Below are 14,893 nucleotides of genomic sequence, written 5' to 3' on the forward strand. Positions count from 1 at the left end.
TACCAAATATTTGCTATCACTCAGATAAGTAGTAACAACTTCATCAAGAATTCATGTGAAGTGACACTTCATGCCCAGCCTCACATAGAAGGATTTGTTTAAAAAACAATTCAGTCCTGACTCCCAGTCCACTGCAGTGAGGTAATTTTAAAGCACCAAAAAAACTCAGTTCTCCTGTAAGAGATCTACCTAAATAATAGAAGTAATTCAATTTATAATAATAAACAGTGCATTGAACTGTACAGAACACAGTAACAGATGTGTCAGATCTCATACCTCCATGTTTGGTTGCCACACTGATATTTCCTGAGGCCGATGGTTCCAGGAATCTGCTTGATCCAGGAGAGAAGCCTGCCCAGGATAAATGCTGCCTGCCATGGCTGGTATCCCATGAGAACCAGGGTAGCCAGACACCTTTAGGGGGCAAAAAACCCCACAGGGGCAAAAACAAACAGAAAAACAGAGATATTAGTAAGACCTGTGCTTCCCCATTATGAAAACATCCCCTCGAAGACAACAAACATGAGAGCACAGAAATGACTCAATTAATGCAAGTGCTGAGAGGAAGAAGGGGAAGCAACATCAGAAGAAGGAAGCTGAGCCAAAATATAACACCTCTGTTTTAAGTGTTTGAGGATGCCCATCATAACATAACTATTTTAGAAAAACTGCAACAGTACAGAAATACAACTTCTGAGGATAAGTATTTTATGGTGTCTATCAAACCAGCAGCATCAGAGCATGCTCTAACCTCTGCAGTCAAGGAGATCAAAATCCTCTGAGGACAAAACTCAATCTATAGATACATATGTAAGAGCTCCACATGCAGAGCTCATGTTCCAGATAATAGGAGCCTGCAAACATCACCCTACAGAGCCCCATAAAAATGTACCCCCTGCTGTATCTTACAGGCTTAAGGCTTGAGTGGCAGCATGTAATTAGTGTGCTGAGCTGAGTGGCCTGGGAACTTCTCCACAGGAAAATCCAAGTAGTTTTAATGAGCCTGAAGTACTTATTAAATCAATGAAAACCTCCCTCTCTTCATGGAAAAAAACCCCTTGACTGAGACAGCTGTAATATGTCTGTCGCCTTGAACAAACCTAAAATCGCTCAAAGTCCTTTAAAGACAATATTTTCTTCTGAATTTCTTCAGCAGTTTTAGGAAGAAAAGCAAAACCTGTGAATATACAACATGGTAGAGCTAAAGGCAGCAGCTATAAGGACACAGAACATAAAATACCAATGACCTCAAGGAAAGGCCCCCAGTTAATGCCATTTTATAAAGCAAGTGATTTCACAGCTCAGCACAAATGTCAACATAAACACCAAATTCCCTCAATAAATATGTAAATGTCTGATGTGTTTCACTGCAGTTTCAGGAACATGAGCACCACATCAGATGTGGAAATATTTGCCCTCTGGAGTAAACCTACCAGGCTTTTTTTCCCTATGTAAAAAAACCCCTCACTGAACAGAAGTGAATTAAAATAAACCATGTAAGAAGTGCATCAATCCCACCAGCTGCATCTAGGATAGAGAACCCACATTTGAAAAAAAAAAAAACAAAACATGCATGGTATTAAATGTAATACCTGGTAATGATTTGGCTGTACCATATGCTGTGGGCTTGGATAAAACCCTTCACTAGATCTGGGGCTGGGGTAACCAGGTCTACTGGGCTGGAAAGAAAAAGGAATTTTTAGAATCATTAAACACACACAACTACACCCAGAAAATTATGCTTCAGTGAGACAAACATTTGCAGGGTTGGCAAATTTCAAAAAAACTCCGAAACAGATTTTCTGTAATGACAAACACTTTTTTTAAACAACTAAAATTAAGTTTTCCCCCATTTTTGCTTGGCAATGGATGTAGCGGAGTTGTTTGCTCAGTATGTCAATAAATAATTCTTGCTCTGTGAATTCTTTGTATTAATTTAATTGCTTGCACTCAGTGACCTGCTCTGTTCTGTTCAACCCTAGAGAGAACATCATATAAAAACCTAAGTCTTAAATCAAATTTCCAGGTGCAATACAGCCTTGTTTCCAATTTTTGCTGTTAATTTGTTGCTTTTGTGACTGTTCTCAAAAGTAAATTATTTTACTTCAGTAAGACTAACACAAACCAAATGGATTTATTTGCATGGCTATTTCCATGTGGTATTCTGAGGTATAAAGTTAGTTCTGATGATTAACTTCTGTGTAACTAATTACCTCAACATGGAAAGTGCTTTTGATCATTTTCTGTATCTCCAAAGGTATAGTTGAGGGCTTCTTTTTGAATAAGGAACAGCATTGCTGGGTATTTCAGGAGGAGAAAAATTGACCAAAGAGGGGGGAAAACCCCTAAACTTCATCATTCTGCAAAGGACTCTCTCAGTCCTTCTGGCTGTTAAAGGCAACCACATTTATTGGAAACTGTAGAATTTATCACTGCTTGATGAAAAAATTCATTCTCATTCTGGACTAGGCTGTTTTCTGTCTTAGTGTTCTAACAGAAATATCACTGTGAGATACAAGTGACTTCCTAGTATGGATTGTGAGACCTGGTAATTTTTTGAGGATGTGCAGGACTTTTAAGACCTGCAACAATCTGTAATGCTTACAATGAATCAGCAGAAGAATAAAAAAAAAATCAGTTGTCACATTAGAAAATTAGATAATAATTAAAGAGACACTTAAAACCTAAAAAAAACCCTAACCAACAACAGCATCAGAAATACAGTGTATTTCTACAAGGACATAGCAACTCCCCTTAAAACAGATTCTCTCCAGTGGAAGAATGAACTGCATTTTTAACACACCTTTGGTCAAGTGTTTCAGTTCATACATCACACACAAAGGTGCTCATTTCAAATTAAGCATTATACTGGTCCAATTTATGCAGTTTATCTGCTTCTGTAACTTGGAATATTGTCTGTTTAGATAAACACCAAATCCTGCTAATTCATCTCAGATGACTAAACAGGTTGATGGATTGTTTGCTGCTTCTAACTCTGAAATGAAAGCAGCTATTCCACTGCCCTCATTTACTGCTTGCCATCAAGGCATCAAAATGCAGAACTAAGCTCAGAAATCTGATCTATCAGGCAACAACCTGGAAATGGAGAGAAAAACACTCCAAAATCCCCAAACACACACAAACCCTCCCTCTTCCCTCAAACCAAAATCAACCAAAAAGAAAAAGCTGCCTTTCTCTGAGTGCTGGGGAATGTGTGCAGCACAAGGTGCCACAGAGTACTCCCGGAATTATCATCAGCTCCAGAACCACGGAGCTCCAGGAATTCACCACAAGCTATCAGGACACAGACAATACAGTGGTGACTGCACAAAAATTAAATTCTTCAAAATACAGGCTCGAACTTTCAATTAACAACTTGCAAAAATAATTCTGAGGGGAAGCAGACTGAGAGGGAACTGGTGAGGTTGGACTCCCACAGCTGCAGAACCCATCAGTGACATCCAAACAGGACAGAAATGAAAATGAAGTGGAAACTAAACCACGTATGTTCCTTGGAAACAAACCCCTAATTTTCTGTCCAGAAGAAGGAAAATGCAATTAGCTGGCTTCTGTCCTGTCACTAATGTGTTATAAATAAACTTCATGCTGGCCCGAGAGCTCATTAGCCAACAATTTACCGGAGTGATACAAGCAAGAAGGAAAAGGAAAAGCCAGGAGACAGTTTCGTGGCAGCTATGGGTGTCTTTTACAATTTCAAGGAGAAACAGAAAATCTTTAAAGCAGTATCACAGCACAGATCAGTTCTAAGCACAGTTCAAGCACAGCTGGGTCATTTCAGGCAAAGATTCCCAGATGGGGACAGAACTCGCCAAAATGCCGTGGTTTGAACCAACCCAGCAGGGCAGGCTTTGAAGAAATAAACAGAATAAAAAGAAAGCTTATGTTTGTTTTTTGTTAAACACACGTAATTTGCAGTCTTAGCTACCTTGGGAGGAGCTTCATCTGATCCTCCTGAGTCCCAGGACACCGTAACTTGTCGCCTGGATTCCATTCTCATTCGTTCTTCTTGCTGTAGCTTCTCTTCCTCCAGTATTGTACTAAGAAAAACATATTGCAATCAAGCAAAACTCCAGTTTCAGTGACTAACAAACCTCTCCCCACAGCTCCTGCATTTTTCAGACTAATAAACAGTAGTAACTTGAAATGCTATAAAATTACTGAAAGCCAAACTTATTTTACTTACACTGGTTTTGGGTCTGAAAACCAGTATCAGGAAGAAATATTTCTGTAGGATTAGCAGGGTGTTTTTAACAATGAAAACAGCATCAAATTTTCAGAAAGCTGTGGTTGATCTCACACACAATTTTTTTTTCCATAATAGTTCTTTTTATGTGCAATTACACAGAGAAGTCCTCAAAGACAATCAATCAAGCACTTACTTGCATGAAAGCTTAATCTTCACAAGAAAATATTCTACTGAACTGCTGCAAAGGTTCAAAACAAGCTGAAAATGTTCTTTACTGAAACTCAAGAGCTTCAGATCACTGGGATTTTTTTTTCCTTTTTTAAAGAAAGCAGTCAAAAATACTTCTTCAGCTCTTACGTTTTAGCCTAACCAGGAGCACATCCAGCAAAGCAATTTAGCAAAACAGAAAGATCTGACAGTATTCACTCAGCTTCAAGCATTCAGGTCAAAAGGCTACATTTTCACAAAGTACAAGACAGTAGTAAAACCAGTTTGCTACTTACCACTGTTCTGACTATTAAAAAGCCTGTTTGAAGCTGAACGTGCTCCTGCTGCCCCCACAGCCAGCCTCCTCCCAGCTCTGCTATGTGGCTTATTAATGTTGGATATTTGCCATTTGAAAAAGACTCAGAGAGAAGCTTTGAAAGAGGGAGCTGCCAATTCCTTGGAGCCGCACGCTACGCGGACAGTCTGGAGATGTGAGCAGGGCAGATTATTTCCATATCACTGTCCCCAGGGTAAAGACAATCCTGTGGAGGAGCTACTCCAGCTTCTTTATCACTCAGGAGTTTCCAGAAACAGAGTTTAGTTCTGAGTTTATAATCTCCTGTTCAGTCTGCTAAACAACCACCCAGAATTACTCATTCAGCGGATGAGATCAACTCCAGCAATCTATTCTCATCGTGGAACTTCACTGCTTATTTCAAGAATAAATTCCTGCTGGAGACAAGAACTTTACTTTTCCTTACTCAGCCAAAAAAACCCCAAACAATGCCACTTCTAAAAAGCAGAGAAGTCATCTCGTCTCACTGCAGCTAAATCAAGTTTATAACTATTGCTGCAATTTCAATCCATCATTGCTGAAGCAACACAAGAATGTGGAACAAAAGCAAAATGAGACAAGTTATTTACAAAAGTCACCCTGCTAGAACTACCATGGAAACACAGTTACAGCCCAACAGAGGGAATGAAGAGAGAATCCTTCTATTTTACCTCTCTCTTCCTTCAGAATAAGGAAAATGCAAGATTTCCTGCTTGAACTCATGAAGAACTGGCACAAAAGCCCTGCTTTAAAGCTGTCTCACACTTCAGGTATCCCGTGTTTTTATGCAGCATGAGAAAGCAGCCAACATGCAGCCACTATCATCTTTCAAGACAAGACCTCAAGATTAAAAAACCCCATAACAAAACAGGACCAAAAAAAAAAAATTGAATGAGAAATGCATAAAATGTAGATTTTTAACCAAGCTGTTGATACAGCAGTTACCCTAATCTGAGCAAAAGAATAGAATAGAGTTGGCTGGTAGTAGCTGGCTAAATTTAGAGATGGCTTATTGACAATTTGGGGCCATGTGTGGAATTTGTCACAGCACAGTCCTGGTTTTCCATAAAAAGGAATGAAACCCCAATACCTCTCTCTGCTTTGCTATCAAAGCCATTTTATCTGTGGTGCCCCAGTGTGCAACACCATCAGCTTGTACCACCAGAAATGACAAATTTTTTTTGAAATTACTTCTTTTTCTTAACACAGGCTCAGCTTTTTGCCTTACAACTGCAGTTCATCCTCCTTGCTCTCCCACTGCCCGTGCCATCAGGAGGTTCTTTCCCAGCAGCCCAGGGCAGCCTGGCCAGAGGCTGATGGGCTGCAGCAGCATCTGTACTTGGATGCCCTTGATTCTGCTGACAAGAATATAAAATAGAAATGCCTCAGAGAAGCACTACTCTAAAAAGCCACAAGGAATAGAAATGACTCACAGAAAGGTCTTTGTTTTCACAAAGGGAAGACCGGTCTGTGGATGAAGTGAGAGTGTGCCAAGAGATATTTTTGACGTTTCCTCAGTGCAGCTGCTCAAGTTCTCTGAACAGTTTATTAGAATTTGCAGAAGGTCAGGAGAAGTCAGATCTAGGCATATTTTCCCAAACTGCACATATTTTTAGCAGCAAAAAGGAGCAAGCAGAGAATTCTATCCCTAGCAAACCTTGAGGTAGCACAGACCAATTGAACTCAACTTCTTAGTGAGGTGAAGGCTGAAGAAAAATCTCAACTATTAAAAGTTTGCATAATTGATAAACTTACTTTATTTACAAAGAACTTTTTTACTGAAATTGGCCTGTAACAGCAAAAAAGAAACATTTATGGGGACCTTCAGTGTAGGAACATTTAAAATACTAAACTCCAACCTCATATTCCAAAAGGCACAGCAGCACCAGTGTCTCCTGCTACAGCGGTGTGGGAACCTACATTAAGTGCTGACACCCAAAAAGCAGCTTCTTTCTTTCCCTCTGCCACCAGAAATACGAAGTTGAATGCAGGGGAACATACTTGCACATACTGTTCTAAAATGAAAGCATTTTTATATGGATTATGGACTATTCTTAATGGTCACAGGCAAAGAACAGAAGAATAGCAAAGCATTTTGCAGCCTCCATCATGTATTTGAAGTATGTGTTACAGTCTTTTTTTTGTAAAAATACCATAAAAGAAGACTCAAACTGCCCTCACCCGTACTAATTTTCATTTACAAGGAAAGTTTCAGGATCTACATCAAATGCAGTGACAAAAAGGCTCAAGTCCAGCTCTCATCAGTTAATTACCTCACTATTGTCATAAAACCAGACTTTAAAAGTATAGTATCTGTCTCTTTCCCCACCCCCCCATTCTTTTTAGAGCTGTTTCAATGTGATCTGCAGCCCCAGGATGCCAGTGGGGCAAAGCATTCTGTAAAACCTGTGACCAACAAAGAGCCACAGTGACACTCTCACCTCTGCAATGACACAACTGCTCCTTGTTTTGCTATTCGTAGCAGAGCGGGTTCATGAAAGGTACTTTAAACAAAATTCGTTCCAAGACACAATGAAAAATGTCATGAAATGACATTAATTTGAAAGTTTAAACTTAAAATCCTTTTATATTATTTACCATGTACTGCAAGACAAAAACATCTCTTCTACACAAAACCAGCAAGGCAACACACACTTCTCAATTTAAAAAAATCCTATATTCTAATTCTGACCAAGACAGAATTGCAGGAGTAGCAGGGTAGCACCTCACTGCCCTGACCTAATCTGACTTTTAACCCTTCTCCACCACATGAAAAAGGGACTTGGAATGCGAGGATAAATTACATTTGGAAATCCACAATCCACCCATTTGTTTCTGTGTCTGCTGGGAAGACTGACTCAACCACATCCACTTCAGACAGATCAAATGCTATAAAATTACTACCCTAATAACAGTACTTAAATTCATATGGAGCAACAAATAGCAGTGCATAAATTGTGCAGAAATCAGCACCTTTGCCTTGCACAATCAGCTGTAAATTTGGGTAAAGCAGCTGTTACTATGAAACGGGAAAAGCACCAAATAACAGAGAGCACATGAAATGCTTATGCTCCCATCAATGCTATTCCAGATGCAGAAGATTTTTCCCAAAGCCATGGAGTTTTTTTTTTTTTTTCATTAAACCAGAGAGGAATGAATGCTGCAGTGCTGTATCTGGCTCCAAGCAAGCATCCAGTCTGCTCTCAGCTTGAAAAGACTGCTCTGGACAGCATCCAGAACGAGCAGCAGCAACACCACAGGGAAAGGCCACCAGGGAAATAGCTTGTTTTTGCAAGTTCATGGGAATTTGAGTTCTGAAACCAAATCCTCCCTAGCTGCCTGAGACTGCCTCATCATCAGGGAATTGGCAACTTTTCCAGTGAGAGGCTGGCTCTGTCTGGAGCAGCCCAAAGCAGCCCCGAGCACAACCATGCATCCTAAATTTGGGAGATAAAGGTCACCAGTTTGGTGTGGCAGAAAGTTCCCTGCTTTGGTGGGAACAGAATGAAAACTGGATTTTAGGGTTGCAGTGACCCCAGGAGAGAGGTTGCCCTGTAAACAACGCTTCAAATCTCCCAGCATGACCAGAGGAGCAAACACTCCTCCACACTGGGTGCACTTTTCATGCAGAATGAGATGGAAGGGGTGCCTGGAGGTCTCAAGTCTGATCTCCTGGTGAAGCTGAGCTCCCTGCACAGCAAGGGCCAGGTGCTCTGAGCCTTTTCCAGTCAAAATCTGAACGTGTGCCAGCATGGAAATTCCAGAGTCTTTCTGGGTGACCTGTTCCAGAGCTCACCCAAGCACACTGGGAAACATTTTGATGTGTAACCAACTAGACCCTGCCTTGCTGCATACCCTGAGTGCTGGTTCTGAGGAGAGCCAGGCTCTTGGGCACACTCTGGATTTACGCATCCTCTTTCCTTCCTGGTGAGATACTCTCCCTGCTTGGGTTTACACACCACAGCCATCTTCCAGTCACTTGTTTAAGGGCTTCATTCTCATCTGTGCCAACCAGCTTTAAGTTAACAGTACAACCTGGCTGCAAATTATCATCCTGTACTTTCAGAACCAAAAAGAGACAAAAAGCAAGTGAATTGCCAATTTCCACCTATTACCCAAATCACACAACTGTGTCACACCTTTTTTCTTGCAATCCCTACCCAGCCCTGACATTCCTCCCTTTCTGTTAATTCCACACAGTGAACAGGATGAGAAGTTATCTGTGAGAAGGGTCAAGTCTTTCCTTAGTTCTACAAATTATTAGTCTACACAGGAATTCCCAGAGTAACAGATGGTGGAACTGCATGAAATTTTAAGAAATAGGAAAAAACTTCAAGGTCTTCCAGTTGTCCATACAGCAGCTCTGAGATAGCATCATAATTACATTCAAATTGTCTCTCATTTTAACCACCAGTGAATTATCTTAAACCATGAACATTCAGTGACAGCAAAAACATAATACTATGAAAATAAAACATGCCACAAAGCACAACTTTGAAACAAAACTTGAAGTAAAACCAAAGAATTCAACAATGAATTACAAGAATTCCCAGTGTGGATTGTCAGTGAGCAAAACCCAAGTGTTACTCAAAGCTTGTACTGACTTATGCAAAATAAATCTTGAGCAGTCATGAAATCCAAGTCACAACTTTTGTGACCCAATTTGGTCACAAATATCAAATGTGCTTGCACATTATCTCAGTGATGTTTCAAAGCTTAAATATCCCTCCCACTTTGGGGCTGGTGAAATGGTGATAGGGATACTGGAATATATTACTGCAGAATAAACTAAGGTGTGAATTTAGACTGGTCTGCAAGGTGTGTGCTCATACTCATTCCAAGATAAACATGAAAGTAGTTTATATCCTGGTTTACAAAAGGCAAAGGAATTTCTGTCTATGATGCTGCATTTACTGCAGGCTCTGCAATTGCCCTGTGAGAGTTATGACTGTGCAACTACTGTGCTACATGTCATGAAAGTAAATTCCAACAGCATTCACCTGATGCTTCATTTATTTAAGATACATCTCTACCCCAAAAGCCCACAGAATGTTTGTTTAGATAATCACTCTAAATTCTTTTAATCTCCTTTCCTAAGGACTGCAGCTAAAATTATAAACAAAATGCTAGTAAAACGTGGAGTTTTTCTTGGGAGAGAAAGGAGGTGATTCATATTTCCAGTTATTTGAATTTACTGCCTAATCTCATTTTCTCTACCAGATAAAGCCCAGTTTTCCCAAACACCAGCAACAACCTGGCCATTTGAAGATAAAAACTCCAAACACCATGCCTCGTGTTTTCCACAGAACCAAAACACTGTAACAGAAGATTAAGCAAAAAGAAATATTTCTGAACAAAGGAAATGACCTCTCAGAAGTCAAACCCTACCTGAGTTGTGCTTTAAGTTCAGTAAACCTGGGTCTCCTGCTGGGGTCGTAGGCCCAGCACTTGGTCATAAGGCTGTAGAGGGTGGGAGGGCAGTTTGGAGGCATTGGGAGCCGCTCACCGTTCTCGATCCGCCCAATCACATCATTGTTCTTCACTCCCTGGAAGGGCTTTACCCCGTGCATGAGGATCTCCCACATACACACACCTGAGGAACACACACAAAAACACATCTTCTTCACTCTGAGCAAACAATGAGAGCTGTCAACAGAGAAACAAACCCCAGTTTTGTACTAATAATGCAATTTCTTCCAAAATGTATAACCAGGGACTTGGTTTGGACTTACCGGCAGCAGAGGAGTGACTGCAGCAGGATCACAGACACAGCACCAGCCTCACCTACTGATGAGACAGAGTGACCCACAGCTGGCTCACAGAGTCTTTTACCTGACCTAAACCACTGCTTGCTCATATTCAAAACTCCTCTCTTGTGAGGTAGAACGTGTTTGCTTTTCCCTCTGACTCCTTCTTCCAACTGGCTTGTTCCAACATGTAGAGTGCATTTTCACTTTGAGGGTTTTTAGGGTTGGCATTGATCCACATTTTTTTGTGCTAAAAATGTGTAATAAACCAGTTTCTATTGAAACTGCATTAGAAGAATGTGGTCTGTCACTTTAGAATTGGCCAAAATGTTCCATAGGCTTCATTTTTCTAACTCTGACAGTACTAGAGTTTTCTTCAAACTATTATAAACCCTTCATTTAAAAACATTCAAATTTTGAATTGTAAAGAAGATGAACTCTTACTTGACTGTCCTGTTCTTATTTCAAGTCTCATCACTTTTGTTCCCTAACACAGTTTGTGTTCTGTCTGTATAGGCAAGCAGTCAGCACCAGTTGGAGCACAGGACATCAGATTCATAAAAAATGTTGAATATTTGGGAAAAAAGACCGATGTTTCAGGATATGTCCATTTACCCTTATATTTAATGAGCTTCTGGTTGTATTTTGTAGGAGGCCAGCAGCTATAAAAGACAAGTTAAGTGGGAATCTAGAATTAAGGATCTGGAAATTGGGTATCTCATAGGATGATTGCACATTAAGCAAGGAAATGTATATCAACATAAAGAAAAAGTCAAAATATAACAGAGAAAAAGCAAATAATAATTGTATAGCATAAAAAACCCAAACTAAAACCAAGAGACAAAAATAATCTCTGTCATAACTATGAACTAATTTCCTTGCACCTTCATTTCTGTCAGCTTCTTACTAGAGGTAAAAAGGCCCATGAAAATTCAGGCTTATTGAGCAGGAAAAGGAAAGAAAAATACAGAGGTGGAAAACACGCTGGAAGAAACTGGATTTTCAGAATGCACAGTAAAAACTGTGGCAAATATTTGGAAATTAATCATTTATAGCAGTCAAAATCAACACTTGACTTGTCCAAGAGGACACAAAAAAACCTCCTCACTTGGCTGTCACTTACCAAACATCCACACATCGCTAGCTGAGGTAAACCGTCGGAAATTGATGGACTCTGGAGCCATCCATTTGATGGGCAATTTTCCTTTGGAAGCTACAGGGAAGGCAAGAGAGACGAGGCTGTTATTCCCACTACAGAGCTCAAAAATATTCTGTTCCCAGTGAATAATTCATAGGCAAAACCAATCTCCAGTGAAGTACTTCAAATATCTATATATAAGCTGTTTGGCTTTACATTAAATGGAAAATGAACCGACAAAACTAATAATAATAATAATAATAATAATAATAATAATAATAATAATAATAATAATAATAATAATAATAATCCCCCCAAATCTGCCTTAAAGACCCCAATAAGAAATCCCAAAACACACCAAGAAATGTTCATGTCAAAATTATTTCCCCTCTCAGCAATTAAAAAGATAAAATGTAGCTCAGCAAAGTGAGACAAATAAAATGAGGAAACACAACAGAGTGTAAGAGAACAGATAATGGATAATTTAAAATACATGAAACCAGAAAAATAATAAAGATGAGATTTATGTAGTCATGGTTTAATAATATACACCAGCTTTGGAATGCTACTGTTTGGTACCCAACATGCAATCTTTATTTTCCTGATGCATTTCCCATTTCCCATCTATCAGGCACTGCAGGACATCTCTCAGCTGCTGGAGACACCAAAGCTCAGTATTCCATCCAAAATGGGGCAAAAGCAGGCTTCAAAGGAGATTTTGTACTGAATCTCCCATGTCCAATGGCATCTGAAGCATGCAGCATACAATGACAGCACAAACTCAGCATTCATCTGTACATAAACGTGAATTTGCTACTTTTTGCACCTTAAATCACACCTTGGGATCCTTCTTCTTAAGCACACATAGGAATTTACTGCCATTAATTAAGTGTTGAATAACTTGCCTTTTTATACAAATGCACCAGTTAAACCAAGGAAATCTGGTTAATTCCTCAACAATGTGAGAAGCAATTGTGTTTTCAGTGGCCTGCAAGGGGGATCCAGAGGTCACCTCACCTTTGTAGTAGGTACTGTCTTCCATGTATCGGGATAAACCGAAGTCACCCAATTTTACACAGTCAGTGGTAGATACCAGCACATTTCTAGCAGCAATATCCCTGCCAAACAGAAGAAACAGTATTTCTAGTAACTTTAAAACATGAAGTGGTGAAGTATCATCACCTGAAGAAAATTTATCTCCTGCCCTGCAAAGGTAAGGAACTGGTTTAGGATTGCAGTCCCATAGGAGGTTTTCTAATAAGGAGCTCAAGTTCTCATTGCAGAGAACAAGATCTCTCCTGAGCCTCCTTTTCTCCCCCTTTGTTATTTACATGTTTTAACATAAATATCTATGTATCTATGCATAGCTATTACTTTATATGCAAGTGTTTGCTTATACATTACCACAACACATATACAGAATTATATAGTCAGTATTTAAACACAAGTGAATTGCTTAAGTTTAAAATGAATTATACTTCATAAGTGGAGTTTTGTGAACTCTTAGTTGCACACAATAAGAGGTTGAAGCCAGTCTCTTCTCACTAGAAACTCATGTTCACATTCAAGGGAGTAAAAGGCAAAACACACCGTGAACGAAGTTTAGGTTCATTTTCTGGTTAAGCAAGTACTTGTATTTTATAAATATTTTATTTCCCCTCCTCTTTACTTAAGAAGCCATCTGCCCTTGTTTTGCTTTTCTATATTTGAATGATTACAGTTGACTCACAGCTTGAAAAAATACTGTAACCACAAAGCAACAACTGAAAATGATTCCGAATGAAATGTGGCACCAGCTCCAAGTCAATCCAGGCGTGAACCAGCAGGTGTCACCCTTGAAAAGGGTGTAATTTTAGTGGAAACCTCTGCAAAAATGACACTCCCGAAAATTTTAAGAGCAGTGACATATAGAAGTAGACAGGTACAGATAAATATGTATGAAAACTTACCTATGTACAAATCTTTTGCTCTCTAAGTAGGCAAGAGCTGTGCTAAGCTGGTAAGCATAGAGTATCAGAGAGGCCAGGTCCAAGCTGTACTTCCTTACTTGCAGAAACGACCTCAGCTTTTTACACCAAGGAGGAGAAAAGAGAAAGAAATTAGGACAAGAAAATAACAAAGCTAAAAAAGGCATTATTTCAAATTGTGAAGTTTACATGAGTATCAGTGGGCATGACTTCCTCGCCTTAAAGGTTGGATGAGGAAAAGAAAAGCACTTCCCATGAAGAATTGTGACTCTGCCTTAGAATTCAAGGAGTTTTTCTACATGAAAACTGTTAAACTAAAAAAATAATAAAAAAAAAAAAAAAGTAATTTTGTGCATTCCTTTCAGTGTCCTTTTGAATAGCATCTCCTGTTGCTGTTCCAGAGTGAAGCACTCTTGGACATTTTGGTTTTTTCTATCCTTGAGAGCAGCCTCTATTCATGGCCTAAATCACTTCAGAACTGAACAGGACCTGGCAACCCAAACATAGCTTGATCAGTATTGTTTTAGAAGCATTAATTTTAATAATTAGTTTTAACCTACATGTGCTAAAACAGCTGTATTTAGCTCAGAGTGGCCAATCTCAGTGCAGAATATTTGTCAGCTCTATTCCCAGTATAAGGCAGGCAGAACCTACTGGAAGGTGGCACTAGAGCGTCTTTATAGATCAAAACAAGGCTTTGAAAAGTGATTTGTGCTGGATTCCTGGAAAGAAAACCTATTGACAGAAAATTACTTCTCCACTACAGGTTTTTCTATCCATCCCTCCTATTTATTTTGGAAAATGTACTGCAGTTTGATAATTGCAATGACAGTCATATAATGTTGTATAGAAATATCACTGCAGCTCACATTTTCAGAAACGTGGCTCAAAGAAAACTAACTGATTATAAAAAGTGAGATCTAGTTTTCTTTAAAGAATTCATCCAAAAAACATAATAATGAGGGAAGTCATCTTATCTAGGGCCCCTGCTGCAGATATTCTACAGAAAAAGAACAAGCATAAGAAATTCAGTATTTCAAGGGAAAATGCAGCATTACTCAGGAAGAATGAAAGATGTACAGTTTACTTCTGGAAGGTATGTTTGCAAATGCTGTTTAACTGATTATCACATTATCATCATCTTGACAGAGGACATGCTCTCACTCTGGAACTGCAATTGAGTGCTCTGAAAACTCTGACTAAATCACTCTGGAATGAGGTGATGCAGTTCCCCTGGTGGAGAAGGTCAAAAGCTGCCACTCCTGTTTCTGAGTCCATAACTCTGCAAATGAG

General features: G+C 39.4%; 1 protein-coding gene across 13 annotated transcripts in view; it reads right to left on the reverse strand.

The window, feature by feature from the left end:
• PTK2 (protein tyrosine kinase 2) overlaps nucleotides 1–14,893 on the reverse strand; it is a 189,336-nt gene that overhangs the window by 18,163 nt on the left and 156,280 nt on the right. For 11 of the 13 annotated variants that reach the window (XM_053976570.1, XM_053976598.1, XM_053976589.1 and 8 more), the window contains 7 exons: nucleotides 13,583–13,698; nucleotides 12,651–12,751; nucleotides 11,619–11,708; nucleotides 10,137–10,341; nucleotides 3,947–4,058; nucleotides 1,593–1,679; nucleotides 277–414 (listed from right to left, as the gene is read on the reverse strand). In XM_053976570.1, coding sequence (XP_053832545.1) covers nucleotides 277–414; nucleotides 1,593–1,679; nucleotides 3,947–4,058; nucleotides 10,137–10,341; nucleotides 11,619–11,708; nucleotides 12,651–12,751; nucleotides 13,583–13,698 — 849 coding nt within the window. Of the gene's footprint in view, nucleotides 1–276; nucleotides 415–1,592; nucleotides 1,680–3,946; nucleotides 4,059–4,400; nucleotides 4,634–10,136; nucleotides 10,342–10,939; nucleotides 10,961–11,618; nucleotides 11,709–12,650; nucleotides 12,752–13,582; nucleotides 13,699–14,893 lie in introns of those variants that run through there. The other 2 variants (XM_053976579.1, XM_053976584.1) reach the window with 2 other exon arrangements.

Source organism: Vidua macroura, chromosome 1 (genome assembly GCF_024509145.1).
Source record: "Vidua macroura isolate BioBank_ID:100142 chromosome 1, ASM2450914v1, whole genome shotgun sequence".
NCBI lineage: Eukaryota > Metazoa > Chordata > Aves > Passeriformes > Viduidae > Vidua > Vidua macroura.